General features: G+C 36.7%; 4 protein-coding genes across 5 annotated transcripts; 1 reads left to right on the top strand and 3 right to left on the bottom strand.

The window, feature by feature from the left end:
- Positions 1–432: 432 nt before the first annotated feature.
- On the top strand, positions 433–2,721 carry LOC101263363 (short-chain dehydrogenase TIC 32 B, chloroplastic). Its single transcript, XM_004249578.5, has 8 exons — positions 433–626; positions 862–1,093; positions 1,233–1,312; positions 1,405–1,558; positions 1,642–1,720; positions 1,898–1,982; positions 2,067–2,113; positions 2,267–2,721. The coding sequence occupies exons 1-8, from the start codon at positions 515–517 to the stop codon at positions 2,447–2,449; spliced, it is 972 nt and encodes a 323-aa protein (XP_004249626.1). The 5' UTR covers positions 433–514; the 3' UTR covers positions 2,450–2,721.
- Positions 2,722–2,855: 134 nt separating this feature from the next.
- Positions 2,856–5,004, bottom strand: LOC101265384 (DELLA protein GAI). The gene has a single exon (XM_004249585.4). The coding sequence runs from the start codon at positions 4,887–4,889 to the stop codon at positions 3,318–3,320; it is 1,572 nt and encodes a 523-aa protein (XP_004249633.3). The 5' UTR covers positions 4,890–5,004; the 3' UTR covers positions 2,856–3,317.
- Positions 5,005–5,519: 515 nt separating this feature from the next.
- LOC101262579 (DELLA protein GAI-like) lies at positions 5,520–8,406 on the bottom strand. The gene is made up of 2 exons (XM_069290362.1): positions 6,759–8,406; positions 5,520–6,033 (listed from the first exon to the last, which is right to left on the bottom strand). Exon 1 carries the CDS (start codon positions 8,368–8,370, stop codon positions 6,838–6,840), a length of 1,533 nt encoding a protein of 510 aa, XP_069146463.1. The 5' UTR covers positions 8,371–8,406; the 3' UTR covers positions 5,520–6,033; positions 6,759–6,837.
- A 74-nt stretch (positions 8,407–8,480) lies between these two features.
- LOC101244434 (uncharacterized) lies at positions 8,481–15,161 on the bottom strand. 2 transcript variants are annotated; one of them, NM_001347951.1, is made up of 4 exons: positions 14,566–15,069; positions 10,615–10,681; positions 10,240–10,500; positions 8,481–9,173 (listed from the first exon to the last, which is right to left on the bottom strand). In NM_001347951.1, the coding sequence occupies exons 2-4, from the start codon at positions 10,654–10,656 to the stop codon at positions 8,742–8,744; spliced, it is 735 nt and encodes a 244-aa protein (NP_001334880.1). In that variant the 5' UTR covers positions 10,657–10,681; positions 14,566–15,069; the 3' UTR covers positions 8,481–8,741. The 2 variants fall into 2 exon arrangements, with proteins under 2 accessions (NP_001334880.1, XP_004249648.1); XM_004249600.5 differs by having other exon boundaries at positions 8,504–9,173; positions 10,240–10,681; positions 14,566–15,161.
- Positions 15,162–15,667: the final 506 nt, after the last annotated feature.

Raw genomic sequence — 15,667 nt, 5'->3', positions numbered from 1 at the left:
TAATACCCAACAACTTTATAACCATAGATTCATTTGAAGCCTTGACTTTCAACACCTCACTAACAAAACAAAAATTCAGATTTATCAATTAACTAAGCCATTGATATTTTCCGCAACTCAATTTAATCACTTAATCACTCTTTCTTCTTCAAACCTAAATATGGAAATACAGTTGAAAAGTTAGTAAAGGGTAAATCAGAGGGGGAGTAACCGACTGGAACATTGAATGCGTGCGTATGTCTTTTTGTCTAACAAATTAACTACCAACAATCTCCCAATATCTTACTTTACCATTTTTTTGTATTTTTTCTCTATCTCTGCATATCCCACTGCCACGTCATTTTTCATTTTTGCCATTTCCATCTTTTATATATTTAATTTAATAAATTATATTCCTTTTATTTTATATATATAAATAGAGGTTCTACTTTCTGATCACCTCTCACCACATATACTTTTAGAATCTTTCTTACTTGTAGAAAAAAAACACACAATTTTTTCATCAGAAAAAAAAATGTTGAGATTGATAACAGGCATAAGAGGAGCAACTGGATTTGGCTCAGCTTCTACTGCTGAGGAGGTTACTGATGGCGTTGATGCTACCGCTCTCACAGTTATTATTACAGGTTTCACATACTTTCTTTCATTTCAATTTGTTTATCTTAGTTTTGATCGAACTCTACGTATTGATCTTTGTTAAATGACATATCTAATATACCAAAATAACGTCTAATTATATGATATTAAATATAAGTATATATAGAGTTAAAACATATATTCAGAACTCACAATCGTACGTCTAAATTCTGATGATGGTGCTGCTGGTAAGTTTGAAGTAATTTGTATACATTTTGTCCACAGGAGGTGCAAGCGGTATTGGTTTGGAGACAGCACGAGTTTTAGCTCTGAGAAAAGCCCATGTTATTATTGCTGCAAGAAATATGGAGGCTGCAAATGAAGCAAAACAGCAAATTTTGAATGAAAACGCTAGTGCACGTATTGATATTCTGAAACTCGATCTCAGCTCATTGAAATCAGTCAAGGCATTTGCAGATAACTTCTTAGCTCTTAACCTTCCACTCAACATCTTAATGTAATTGATTCGATCTTCATTCATTGATATATTGTTGGATTTTGCATCTGTACTGCTACTGTTTTACGAGAATATTCAACTTTTTAGCTGTCTAATACGAGTCTACCATGTTATTTTCAAACATATTTTGCGAAAACAGAAACAATGCAGGTATCATGTTCTGTCCATTTCAGCTTTCTGAGGATGGAATAGAGATGCAGTTTGCTACAAATCATCTTGGTATAACGCGTAACTTTTAATATTATTTCGGAGATCATTTCTCTCATGTATATGGCTAATTTGATTCTGTTTTTTTTGGGGGAAATTTTCAGGTCATTTCTACTTGACTAGCCTTCTTCTAGACAAAATGAAGGAAACAGCAAAATCTACTGGTATTGAAGGTAGAATTGTGAATTTGTCATCAGTAGCTCACCTAGTTTGCCCTCGTGAAGGAATACGATTCCAAAATATCAACGATAAAAACAGGTACACTTTATTCACAAAGTTATATAGCCATGGTACGTTGTGGAATCGATTTCTACATTGTGATTACTCGTTTCACTGATCAGTTATCAAGATAAAGTGGCCTATGGACAATCTAAATTAGCCAACCTATTACATGCCAACGAGCTATCTCGCCGTTTGCAGGTAATTGTCTAAGTCTGCATACTAGTTACTACTAGCTGTCCTGCCCCTGGATGAATATTTAAGCTAATGTATTGCTGTCTATTTCATTCAACTTCATTTGAGACGAATTAAAGAACGACATTTATATAAAAAGATACTCGAAGGGTGTTAGAAATGCAATTCTGTCGTGAAATGCAGGAAGAGGGAGCAAATATCACTGTCAATTCAGTTCATCCGGGTCTGATAATGACGAATCTCATGAGACATTCAGCCTTTTTGATGAGTACGCTACATATAACCCTCATACAAAAGATTAGCTAGAGGATTTTCCCAGTTTTAATTGGAATATCTTTCTTCTGATTGGCAGGAATCTTAAGGGTTTTCACTTGTTTACTGTGGAAGAATATCCCTCAGGTAACAACTATATTGCTCGAACCCTCCAAATATATAGCCTTTGGATGATCCTACACAAACCGGGAGTACACATTTTAAAGAGCCTGAGAAACAATAGGCCGATAGTTTCTCATTTTACATTTGAAAGCTGAAAAATGTTGATTTATTTTCCAGGGGGCAGCTACAACTTGCTATGTCGCCCTCCATCCAAGTTTAAAGGGAGTGACAGGAAAGTACTTTTCTGATTGCAACGAGTATAAGCCAAGCAAGCTTGCACGAGACGAAGTGTTAGGTAGGAGTCTTTGGGATTTCAGCAACAATCTGATAAATGCATCTCAAAAGATTATTGATAAGTAGAAGAGAGTCATTGGAAATCCTGCAAGTTGTTATTACTACAATTTTGCATTCATATGTTGTGAAACAGTTGTAGAAGGTTGTAGCTTTAAGCTTATCTGGTTCTGTTCCCAATTTATAGTCTATCTGTGTATGTTTGTTTATGTTAGCTTACTTATGTTTTAAATGTGTCTAGAATTTTAGTTTTTTGCTCTCTTTTCGATTCTCAATTGACCTTGTAATGACTGTGAAAACGTCTATTTAATTTTAGTTGAACCTTTTCATGTCTGTAACAAGTAAGCTAGTTTAACGTATCACTTATAGTAGTTTTCAACAATCTTAGTCCCAAGCCTATGAATGAGGGAAGCAGATCGTTGTCCTTGCGTTGTTAAGGGATTCAGCCAAATGTGACAAGTGATCCTATAGAGAATAACAAAAGAAAAGTATAATCGGGTGCATTAAGGAGGAAACTTTGATACAGAAAATAGTGTTACAACACAGATAAGTTTTCAATAAGGAGGAACATCCAGGTGCTACCCTCAACAACAACAACAAATAATCTAATGTAGTCCCATACACAGGTTTAGTAGGGAGGATAGAGTATACGCAAATCTGCAGGTAAAGAGACAAGAGATTGTGCCCTTTGCGTTATCAAATTTAATTTCTACTGCAGAGATCCTCTCAATAACATATAACAGTCAGGTCGAAGAAAGAACCATCTTACAAAGATTATCTATTTGGACTTTCTGATACATCTAACACGGTACCTGTAAACAGTAAAAGAAGAGTAACATATAAAACTACGTATTGGATGCTGCAGGACAAGTGCAATCAAACCTCCTCTGAGTAGCAGGATTTTCCAGGACAGCTGCAGAGCAACCTCACCCATTGACTAATCCCTAGAATTGGCGACATAGCCACGCCAAGCAGATGTGGTGATGAGAGGGCGACTATGCCAACTCAACATAAGACACCCATCTTTCTCTTCTACTCTATATCTTTTTCCATTTGTGTACAAGGCCAACAACATGTTTGCGTGTCTGTACGTATTTGAACCCAGGGGAACCAGGTTGAACCCTGCAGAATTAAACCTCACTCGCCATTGACCAAACGTCTCGTGTCTCACTACTCGCTTAGTCCCTTCACAAGCCACCAAATTATAGATCTCCCTCCCTAGGTGCTCTGCCGCAATCTCCAAGTCTATAGTGCTGCGCTTAGTCCACTCTGAGTTCTCCAGCAAATCAAACATTGTTGAATAGTAATACCATGCTTCCTTAATCCTGTTCATAAAAACAGTCTCATTGTGATTCACTTCACGTTCAGCAATGGTCACAATCTTCGGGTCTATTTGTTTTATCAAATCCAGCACTTTCTCAATTGCTCCTGGAATGGAAAACAGACGGTGAAGCTTGAAAACAGAGTTCACGGCCACTGATTCCACATTACTGGGTCTAATATTCAACATTGGTGCTTCAAGATCAGCTAAAGTATGGACCACGAATCCACGAAACTCAAATTCTACACCTGTTGACTCTGCAAGTTGGGCGAGCTCCCGACCAACTTCTTGTAAGGCATCGGTAGTGTCCTCAGGCTGAGAGTGGCCACGAATTCCTGTGAGCCGAAGAGCCGGTGGACCACCAGGACGCAAAGTGAGAGCCTGTAAAAGTGCTGGCCATTGTGAACCTTGATTTAAGCTGAAATCAATTACATGTACTCTCTTGGAATCTGCAAAGGCCTCCAAAATGGATTGATTGGCAATGAAGTGAGCGAATTTGAGGAAGAGGCAGCTATCGTAGAAGCTCATACTCAAGACTTGATCCTTGGGATAGGATGATTCATCAATATCTTCCGAATTTGTTCTGTGAATCTTATGATACAAAGCGTCTGCAAAATAAGTAGCCTCTTTCTTCATTGCTCCTCCCATTTGTGAAACTGAAATTCTTCTTATATCACTGATTAGTTCATCCGCTAGACTTAAGTTGTTATCTTGGATCGCCTCGGCACAAGCCATCAACGTATTGACAAGCCTAACACTACTCTCTTCGTATACTAAACAGTCACGAGATTCAGATCCACCACAAGATTTCAGTCTGTTTTCACAAAGTGCCCTGAGATCAACATTAAATATCCTAATCTCTTGCTGATCATCAATTTGCTTATTATTATTAAACCATCTGGAAGAAGCACATGATGATACAATCATTGAATCATCCTCATTACCACCGCCACCAGCAGCAGTCGAAATCTGCTGGTGATGGTGGTGGTGTTCGTCTAAACTGGTAGAAGACGACGAATTAGGAATATTGTGATCAGAGATCAAACTGTGAGTCCAGCCTGAAATATCAGAAGCAGCGTAGATGATTGCTTCTGTATTAGAAACAAAGGAATCTTCATCTTCCATAATTGTATCCATGGATATCTCAAGTGAACTCATCCTTAAAAAAAAGTTATATTTCGCTTTCATTTCATATTAAATATCAATTAATATAGATATTATGATAAAAATTAGACATGAAATGTGAACGCAGAGAGTATGTATTTTTCAACAACAAAGCATCAACTTAGTCAACAAAGGACAGTGATCCAAATACTAGACAGGTCCCATTTGGATATGGATATTTCTTTATTTAAAAGGTTTTGTCATATATTGAATTATTTTCTGGGCAATTGACAATTGAGTCTAGACTCCTATTTTTAATTCTACCAATCAAGCTTGATTCAATGGTTATTAAAATGAAAGATACATTTTAACGAAGACAGTCATTCAGCTATTATTTTTTAGTCATATAAAAGTCAAATTTATCACACAAAAGTCGTTTTTCTATTTCGTTGGGACATAAAAGTCAACCGACTTTGGTCCTAATTAACAAAAAAAATAAAATATGAGTTAAGCTAGCCCATCAGGTTTGCCTATATAGTGTAGCTCTATATGAGGCCTACACTATGGCCTCATATAGAGCTGTGACAGGTCTCAACTATTTGACTAAATACCTAAAAATGACGGTAAACGAGAGTCAGTGTTAACCCTTCTATGCTAAGCTATACACGCGATTGACAGTCCAAATTTGCAAATTTAATCTTCAAACCAAGGAGCTTTCATCTTGAAAAAACCAGTAGACTGACTTTTGAGTTTTGAATAAGCACCAAGAGTCATGGAACTAAGGAGTCCTTGTTCGAACTAACATGAAATATAGCATAGAACAAATTAAAGAGTCAGCTAACATAACAAAGGTTGAAAAGTTTAGTATGAACATGCCACGACTAACTAGCAAGAGCCGGACCTGCTTGTAATAACTGCAAAGTTGAACCTTTCATGCACAACAAAGTAAAATAGTTTAACCATTCACTTAGGGTAGTTATAGCAATCTTATTTCCAACTTCCAAGCCTATGAATGAGGGAAGCACATTAATGCTCTTCTTTACTTTTCTTAGTTATGGATTATCGCGTAAGAAGTCTCTTGTGCTCCTTCTCTACTACCACTGCTAAATGCGAGAGCTTTGGAAACCTTCTTTGCAGGGAATAGGGATAGATCATTGTCTTTGAGTCATCAAGGGATTCAGCCAAATGTGACGAGTGATCGATCCCTGAGACCTTCAGCTTCAATACTCTGGAAAAATAAGCATAATGAATGATGCAGAGATAAGAAGTGCCTCGTCTTCTACAGAAGGCAATACCTAATGTATATAGAACAGTAGCTATGATGAAGGCCTAATTTTTTTCCTTTGGGAATCACAATTAATTTGTCATTCAAGCCTGGAAAAATTTAGACAATTAAAAACAGAAAAGGTATTACAGATAACATAATTGATCTAAGACAAATGTTAAATAGAGAAAATAGCGTTGCATCACAGACAATAACAAGTTCTGATAACATAAAAACGAGGAACATCAAGGTACTACCCTCAACAGTAACAATAAATCTAGTGTAGTCCCATTGGTAAGGTCCCTGGAGAGGGTAGAGTGTGGCAAACCTTACCCCTATCTCACAGAGGTAGAGAGATTGTTTCCAAAAGATGGTGCCCTTCGCTTTATCTAAGTTAATCTAGTGTAGTCCCATAAGCAGGGTTTGGGGAGGGTAGAGTGTACTCAAACATTCCTATCACATGGAGGTAGAGACAACTGTTTCCAAAAGACTGTGTCCTTGACGTTATCTAAGTTGATGGCTACTGCAGAGATCCTCTTAATATCAGTGAGGTCAAAGAAAAGAACCATCTTACAAATGTTATCAATTTGTACTGTCAGATACATCTGAGACGATACATGTAAATAGTAAAAGAAGAGTAACACAAGTGTGTGCGCGCTCTGAGTTAGTTGACATATAAAACTACGTACTGGATGATGCAGGACAGTTGCAGAGCAGCAAGCTATTCCAGGACAGCTGCCGAGCAACCTCAGCCATTGACCAGACTCCCTAGACTTGGCTACATAGCCGCCAAGTGGAGTTGGCTATGAGAGGGAGACTATTCCAGCTCAGCATAAGAGACCCATCTTTCACTTCTACTTTATATCCCTCTGCATTTGGGAAAGAGGCCAATAACATAGCTCCCTGTTTGTAAGTATCTGAAGTCAGGGGAACCAGGTTGAACCCTGCAGAGTAGATCCTCACTTGCCATTGACCCAGAGTCCCACGTCTCACAATTCGCTTAGTCCCTTCGCAAGCCACCAAATTATAGATCTCTGACACCATTACATCTAGGCACTGCTTTTCCATGACCGTGTCTAAATTGTTGGGACTAATTGATTCTAAATTCTCCAGAAAATCAAACATTGTTGAATAGTAACGTGATGCTTCAATAATCCTGCTACTAAAGACTCTCCCATTGTGATTCACTTCTTGTTCGGTGATGGTCACAACCTTGGGCTCTATCTGTTTTATTAAATCCATCACTTTCTCAATTGCCCCTGGAATGGAAAACAGAGGTTGAAGCTCGAAAACAGAGTTCACAGCCACTGCTTCCTCATTACTAGGTCTAATGTTCAACATCGATGCTTCAAGATCAGCTAAAGCATAGGCCATAAATCCACAGAATTCAAATTCGACACCAATTGACTCTGCAAATTGGGCGAGCTTAAAACCAACTTCCTGTAACGGATCGCTACCATCATCAGACTTAGGTTGGCCACTAATTCCTGAGAGCCGAAAAGCTGGTGGACCGCCAGGACGCAAAGCAAGAGCCTGCAAAAGTGCCTGCCATTGCAAACCTTGATTGAAGCTGAAATCAATGACATGTACTCTATTGAAATTGGCAAAGGCCTCCAAAATTGATTGATTGGCAGTGAAGTGGGCAAATTTGAGGAAGAGGCAGTTCCCGTAGACACTCGTATGGTTATAGGATAATCCAACAATATCTTGTGGAATCAATCTGTGAATCTTATTATCGAAAGCATCTGCAAAATGTGTCGCCACTTTCTTCATTGCTCCTCCAAATTGTGCAACTTCAAATCTCCTTATTATGTTACGAATTAATCTGTCCGCTAGACATGAGTAGTTCTTTTTGTCTGCCTTGGCACAAGCTACTATGATATTGACAAGCAAAACACTAGCGTCTCCGTTCACTGTACGACCAGTATCCGGCAATAAACCACCATGAGATTCAAATCCACTGCAAGTGTTGTTGCAAAGTGAACTGAAATCAACGTTAAATATCCTAATCTCTTGGTGATCATCAATTTGCTTATTATCATTAAACCAGCTGGAAGATGCACTTGATGATACAATCATCGAATCATCCTCTTTACCACCGTCACCGGCAGCAGTTGAAATCTGCTGATGGTGCTCGTCTACACTGGTAGAAGAGGATGAATTAGGAATATTGTTATCTGAGAACAAACTGTGGGTCCAGCCTGAGATATCTGAAGCAGCGTAGATGATCGCATTTGTATTAGAAACAAAGGAATCTTCATCTTCCATAATTGTATCCATGGATATCTCTCGTGAACTCATCTTTCTCTTCTTCCTTTTTTTTTGGTGGGAATTACCTTTGTGCTTCCCTAAAATAAGCGATGTTCTGACATATATTGTTTTTAAAATAACAACGGAAGACGCGTTTCTAATTTGAAAAAGTTATTCTCACTACTTTTCAAGTCCACTCACAATTTTTTTATTTATTTTCAAATCTTATATTCTACTTTCTAAATATAGCATAGAACAAATTTAAGAGTCAACTGACATAACAAAAACTTTAGCATAAACATACCACGACTAACTACGATTCTCGTTTCACTGCTTAACAAAGCCCTCACACACTTATTTATTTACATAACACTCTGATGAAATCTTCAAGAGAGCCAAGCCACTAAGATCAAAAAGGGAGTTCAGCTGGCCTTTGCAACCGGGAAGTGCAGTTTTGTGATAGAGTTCTGAAGAAAACTTCTCCCACAAAATGGATCTGGGCTGTCAATATCCAAATCCACAACGCTAGACTGTACCTCGCTTGACGAAGGTTCGATATTGCTATCATCCAGAGGATGGTTACTTATCTGAGAACTCTCTCCATGTTTACGAGCTTGCTTCTTGTCTCTACCCTTGCTCCCTCGTGAGGATTTGCCATTGTTTTTCTGCTTATTCTTCCCATTCTTCTTCTTGCCATTCTTATGGTTTTGTCCCTTGTTTGGATTTGGCACATGTGACACTGATGTTGGAATAGGATCATACACATCTGGAGCCCATGTTACAGTCAGCTTCCTCGATAGACTGCCTTGTTTCTCACGGCCACCTTTCATGGCAGATACAAGCTTCAAAGGAGTCTGTGAATAAATAAAACACAGAAGGAAAGAGGAAAAAATAGGACTGTTAACATCTGCAGTTACTTGATCGCTCAACCGTGAAACAATCGCCATTTAGTGTCGTTCTCTGTATCTGAAAAAGCAGTTCTATGCTCCAGTGCTGTTTCCACTATACTGTAACTATAGTATGATACAACTAGCCACATTGCTTACAATACAAACTAAAGCCAAGAAATAATGGCTTGTGGGAGTCATAATGCTGACAAACCCAAGGAGAATGCAGAGACCAGAAGCAGCATACCAGGGAAAGGTGGTCAGAGTATAACCAAAAAAACCAACCAATATATGGGTATGAATGAATATTCATGTGTATCCTATTCTTTTTTTGACAGGGTATATTGTATTTCTTCTACAGATATGTTTTTTCTCTTTTCTAGATATAATACATAACCTATTCATAAAAATGGATAGCAAAATGAATCCTACGCTGAATCGGCCAAAACCAAAATGTATCCCAGAAGAAACTGAACCATGGTATACAAACATTAAAAAATCCCAACAGTAGTATCCACGATGACCTAGTACTCATCGTCAAAGTTTATAAGACCAAGCAACTAAAAACCAAGAGCAAGTCATGGTTACAAACAACTCAAATCAAAAACTTAATCCAAGAAAGAGAGGAAATTGTGGCTTGTGGAATTTCAAATCAACAATAACCCCAAAAAGAACTGCTAAAAACCGTAAGCAAGATACCACAGAGAAGTGGTCAAACCATGTCCAAAGAAGGATATAAAAAGGAGAAAGTGAGTTCATTCCTACGTTTTAAACAATCATTCTACATAATAATAGAATTTAATACACATCTGTACCTCACCATCAACACTTCACAAGTAGAATCCAAGATTACCACTAACTAAAGTGACAAGAGACGTTGATTGTCTTAACGAAAACAAGATATATGTAAGTATTGGCTATATATTTTCACGAATAACAAATTGGCAAAAAGATCAAGAAGGCCTCTATCATAATATCAATACATTAAGGATAAGGAACTTGATGAACATTATTGAAGACACAGAAAACTCACTGGCAGAGATATGGAACGTGAGTAAGGCAAATCAGGAGATTTGGCTTCAGCACCATGTGTCATTACTTCAGCATTCATATTTCCCTCTGGCTCCTTCCCACCAAATTCTGCAGGAGGCACGCTAATACCAGAGCATGGAAAAGTTGCACATTTGATCAAGCATTTTACAGAAGCACTACCAGAATCACTTCCATGGGAATCTTTAGTTACATCTTCCTTCACAGTCTCAACATTGCACTTATCATTTGAGTCTTCAGCATCCTGAATATTGAGACATTCAGTGAAATGGTGGCCAAAATCATTTAGAGAAAGACCTTCTACATTTCCAAAAGCACAATTAGGCATCCCCTTTGATGACTCGCAATGAGCGCCTACATTTTCAGACGCCAAATTGTAGCTAGCAGGGCAATCGTCCATCAATTACAAAGAGAGCAGCAAAGACCTGCCAAAATGTGCAAAGAAAATCTAAGCACAATAGTACCAAGAATGTTCGTTTGTAGAACTAATGTAGACAGCTAAAGGAACTGAATTAGCAACAAGCTATGATTTTCTCTGCAATATACGATTAACTTTTGAACCTTTACTATTCCATCCATCTTGCATGAGTTGAAACAGATCTAGAAAACAAGGAATCATAAACCAATCAAATGCAGTAATTACTTCTATCCCAACCGGTCTATTAAATAAAATCAGATAAGGATCTTACATGCCATTCAGATTCATCAAAAACTAACAATCTACCCACACGGTTTAAGAAATAAGAATGATCAAAAAAAATTTAGACGCACAGGTAAAAATGGGAGAAACCCAACCACCACCAGTAGCAGATCCTGCATATATCATGTGCCAGTTAACTTTTCTACAGACCATGTATATATAATAAGAAATCAACTAAATATCTACATATATTTTATCGTGAACCAAGGATGTTCCTGGGTACAGATGAACTCATAGATTAATTGGATAAGCCCCTGGACATACCAATGTACAGAATTTGAATGTATGCATATTTTACATGTTTTTACACTTAGATTGGATTGCTGTGCATATGGTTATGTGACTTATCTATGCACCGCACATTATATATGACATTAAATTCCTACTGCATAAATTGCCGCCACATCCTTTAAGAGACTTGCTAGATGTATATTACTTACTCCCTTCCCCGTATCTGTTTTTATATAACTCAACGTATTCAACTCTAAGCACCAGCAAACCGCATGACTGATTGTGATCCAGTTGGATGGCTACTTTAGTGGTAAGCCCAACCACTTTAGTTATGTGATTGCTCAGTGTCTTTATTAAATTACCATTTTATTCTTGTTTGCGGGACTGAGTTTCAGTTGGATTCTTAGATGCTCCTTTTGCTTTGTGATTGGGTTTAAATTTGTTTTCCAGTATGTACTTAAGTATGAATTCAGTTATGCTTTGATTATTAATCTGTGCTTGTTGGATTTTTCTATTTATGTTATTGAATGGTTTGGATGTAATAAATAAGGTTCGCTTAATAAGGACAAATTGAGCACCAGTTACGGATCTTGAGTTTTTGGGTGGTGATTCTTTTTTTTAATAACCGGGATGTCCGGGCTAGCTTGCATAGACCTCGACTAATTTCATAAAAACCTGTCACGTCCCACCAACAACATATTTCAGCTAACTCCATCCACCAGGGTAAGACAAACAAATAGAAAGAAATCACCTAGTGTTTCCTCTCTAAGAAAAGAAGCTCTTCCTCAAAAAAAAATCACCTAGTGTTTTTGTTCCCTCTAGGATTTCTTTCAATCTGAGACCTCATGGTTCTTAACCCACTTCATTGACCACTCAAATATTTTCTTTTTTTGGTTTCTTTCCTATAGGTTTGTAAATCCTTTTAGATATTTGCTAATCATAGAAAGACATTAATATTTAACTTTCTTCTCCGCTATGTACAAAACATTACAAACGACAAAAAAACAATTATGATACATATATTGTGTTTGACAAGACACAAATAAATGAAAACGAGCAAGACGTGGACGAATTTTAACACAGAAATTCACTTTTTTGGGCTAATGTGTTACAACTTCACAATTGCAGATGGATGATTGATATGGTGCAACGGATACACCCACATTAAAAATACAAACAGAACTCAATAACATGCATACACAAACATCAAACTATGTATATGACTTATCTGCAGCATATTATAAATGGTATTAAATTCTCTACTGCATAAAATGCCGCCAGGACCTTTAGGACGGTCTATGAGACTTATATGTACTCACTCTCAGACTCCCTTTATCTTTTTATATAGCTTTGCACATTCAATTCCATGCACCAGCGAACCACATGACTGATTGTGATCCTGTTGGACGACAACATTAATGGTAAAAGCCAACCAATTAAGTTGTGTGGTGGCTCAAAATCTTTATCCAATTATCGTTTGTATTCTTGTTTTTCGGACTATATTTCGTTTGAATTCTTAGATGCTCCTTTTAATGTGTGATTTTTTTTTTTTGTGATGACAAGGAAAACCCGCTACCCTTTGGGTGCACAAAGGGTAAAACCCCGCTTCTATGCAATAACTCGCAAATCACACATTTCAGGCAAGCTCGGTCTGATGTGTTCGACCTAGAAGGCAAACCCCTTGCTTTCATTGGCAGGGGATTTTAAACTGGAGACCTCCAACATGGAAGTCTCAAGCCCGAACCACTGGGCTACCCCAAAGGATACTATGTGATTTGGTTTAACAACCACCACCCAGTGAATTCTTGGGTTTAAATCCCTTTTAATTATTTACTTAAGTAAAAGAATTCAATTACGATTTGATTCTTAATTGCTTGTTAGATTAATTATTATTGATGGATGTTTCTATTGATGTTATTGAATGGTTAGGATTTATAAATATGGTTTGCTCGATAAGGGGAAAATTGAGCATCGGTTATGGATCTTGAGTTTTTTGGGTGGTGATTGATAACCCATGAATCATGATATGCTCTCTTTGTTTCAATTTATTTGTCTGCTTTTCTTTTTAGCTTGCTTCAAAAAGTATGTCTTAAAAACTATATATTTCTAACTTTCCATGTGACATGTTCAAAATCATAAGATTCAAGGTCATTGACATTCTACATCATCTTTAGTAAACCAAACAATCAAATTGAAGCCAAGAGAGTACAAAATTTTATTTTTCTTCGATCTTTTCTATAGGTTCCTATAGGCTATAAGGAGTACAATAGAACTCTCACATTCAAAAACTGAAAGTGACGAAAATAAGGATGCTACGATGGATGTGTGGATAGACTAGAAGAAATAAGATTAAAATGACAATATCTGAGATAAGGTAGGAGTGACTTTGGTGGAAGACAAAATCCAGGAAGGAGATAGAGATGATTTAGACATGTGATGAGGAAAGACACAGATGCCCTATTGCGAAGGCATGAGAAGTTCTCTATGAATGAATTCAAGAGAGGTAGAGATAAACCATAGAGAATTGGGAGAGGTGATGTAGCTCTTATATAGGAAGGTGTAGTGGTCACGGATTAGGGTAGAAGGGTAGTAGCTAGGATTGTTTTGACTTGTTATTCATTCTATTAGTCATAGCACTCTAGTTTCTTGTTCTTTGATTTTTGTTATTATATGTCGTTTCGTGTAGTTTGATCATAATATTATTTTCTTATGATATTGCTCTGCTAGATTGCTACTATCTGTTGTTTTTATTACTTTACGTTCTGTCCGTTGTTTCTATTACTTCTTTTTCTAGAGTGTTTTTATCTTGAGCCAAGGGTCAATTGGAAACAACTGTTCTACCTCTAAGGTAGAGGTCATGTTTGCGTAACAGCATAAGCATAAACTCTACAGACACCACCTTGTAGAACTATACTATAAATGTTGTCGTTCTTGTTTTCTATAGGTTTGTAAGTCCTTCTAGATATTTGCTTATCATGTTAGACACAACAAGACCACGTTTGACTTTCTTCTCCGCTACATACAAAACATTACAAATTAAAAGAAAAACAATTAACAATATATATCCACTTAGACAATATACAAATAAATGAAAATGAGGAAGACAAGGACGCAGTTTAACAAAGAAACCCACTTATTCACGCTATAATGTTACAACTTCACAACTGCAGATGGACGGACGTCCAATGGATACACACATTCAAAATACAAATAAAAAGCAATAATCAGCATACAAATAAACTTCAAATCCTTGATCCGCCTGTAAGTCCAGCACCATAATAACAATTGAAGTGAATAGAAGATTATTCCAAACAACATTTCATGTTTTATAAGAAATTAACAAATAAAAATTAAACAAAACTAATCTCAGAATATTACCTCTGCGTTTGACGATTGAAATGAACTTGTCAGATCCTCTAAACAAAGACACGCCAAAGATCACGAACTATACCAACAGATTTGGGTACAAATATCAGGAAACGAAACCGCAATGAGCAATTGGAAAACCGATGATTCAAAAAAAAAAAGTAAACGTTAACTAAGACTATTAGCCCAATCAAATTTCTCCATGTTTTTCAGACGATGAAAGCACAAAAAACCATAGAAAGATGCAGCATGCGGTGGAGTGAATAGATCAAATACAGAAGGCACCGAATGCATTGCTCGATGCTCTTCAACAATAAAATCCCTAATTCAAAACCCTAGCTGGGGGATCAGCTTAGAGAAGATGAAAACCAATAATATTTTTATTTTTTTACGATTTGAAAAGATGAAATGAAATGATTATATCACGAAGATTGACATCGAAAAGGAGTGAAGAAAGTAGAAGAGCATAAATCGGACAGAAACGCCTTATCCGGCAAATAAAAAATGAGGAACCGTGCAAACAAGCGCACACGGTTAGTGGATATATATATTGATATTTTTGGAAAAAGAAAATTCAGCAGAATATGAATTCTTTTTATAATTATAACATTTGAATCATTAATTTAACAGGTTGTGCTTAACCTGTCAAATTTTTAATTCCCTTCTTCCTGCATAATTAATTTTTTTCATTTTCAACCTGCCCCGCTCCATTTTGCATAGACCCTATTACATCATAATATATATATTAGATTATAAATTTAGTTTCAAATTTTAACGTTAATCTTCAACTTTCATAATATATAAATAGGCACCTTAACAATCCAACTTTTAAATAAATAAACGCATAAATCCTACATGACGCAATACACGTAGAACACCACGTTAGACAAAACATGACATGTGTGTTTATTTGTTCAACATTATACAAGTTTAAGTGTCTATTTTTGCACATCCGAAGTTGAAGGGTATAAATGTGATTTGAAGTTAAGTTAAAAGGGCACATTTATGTATTATGTCTAATTTTTTTAATATTTCTTTTTCTAGTTAAGTTTGGTATTAAAAATAAATTCATTTTTCATTAATTTGTATTAATTTAATAGGAGAGTGATTTAAA

The sequence above is a fragment of the Solanum lycopersicum genome, chromosome 10 (assembly GCF_036512215.1).
Source record: "Solanum lycopersicum chromosome 10, SLM_r2.1".
In the NCBI taxonomy this organism is placed as follows: domain Eukaryota; kingdom Viridiplantae; phylum Streptophyta; class Magnoliopsida; order Solanales; family Solanaceae; genus Solanum; species Solanum lycopersicum.
Note: the sequence above shows the minus strand (reverse complement) of the source record. Positions and strands in the feature narration are given on the sequence as shown.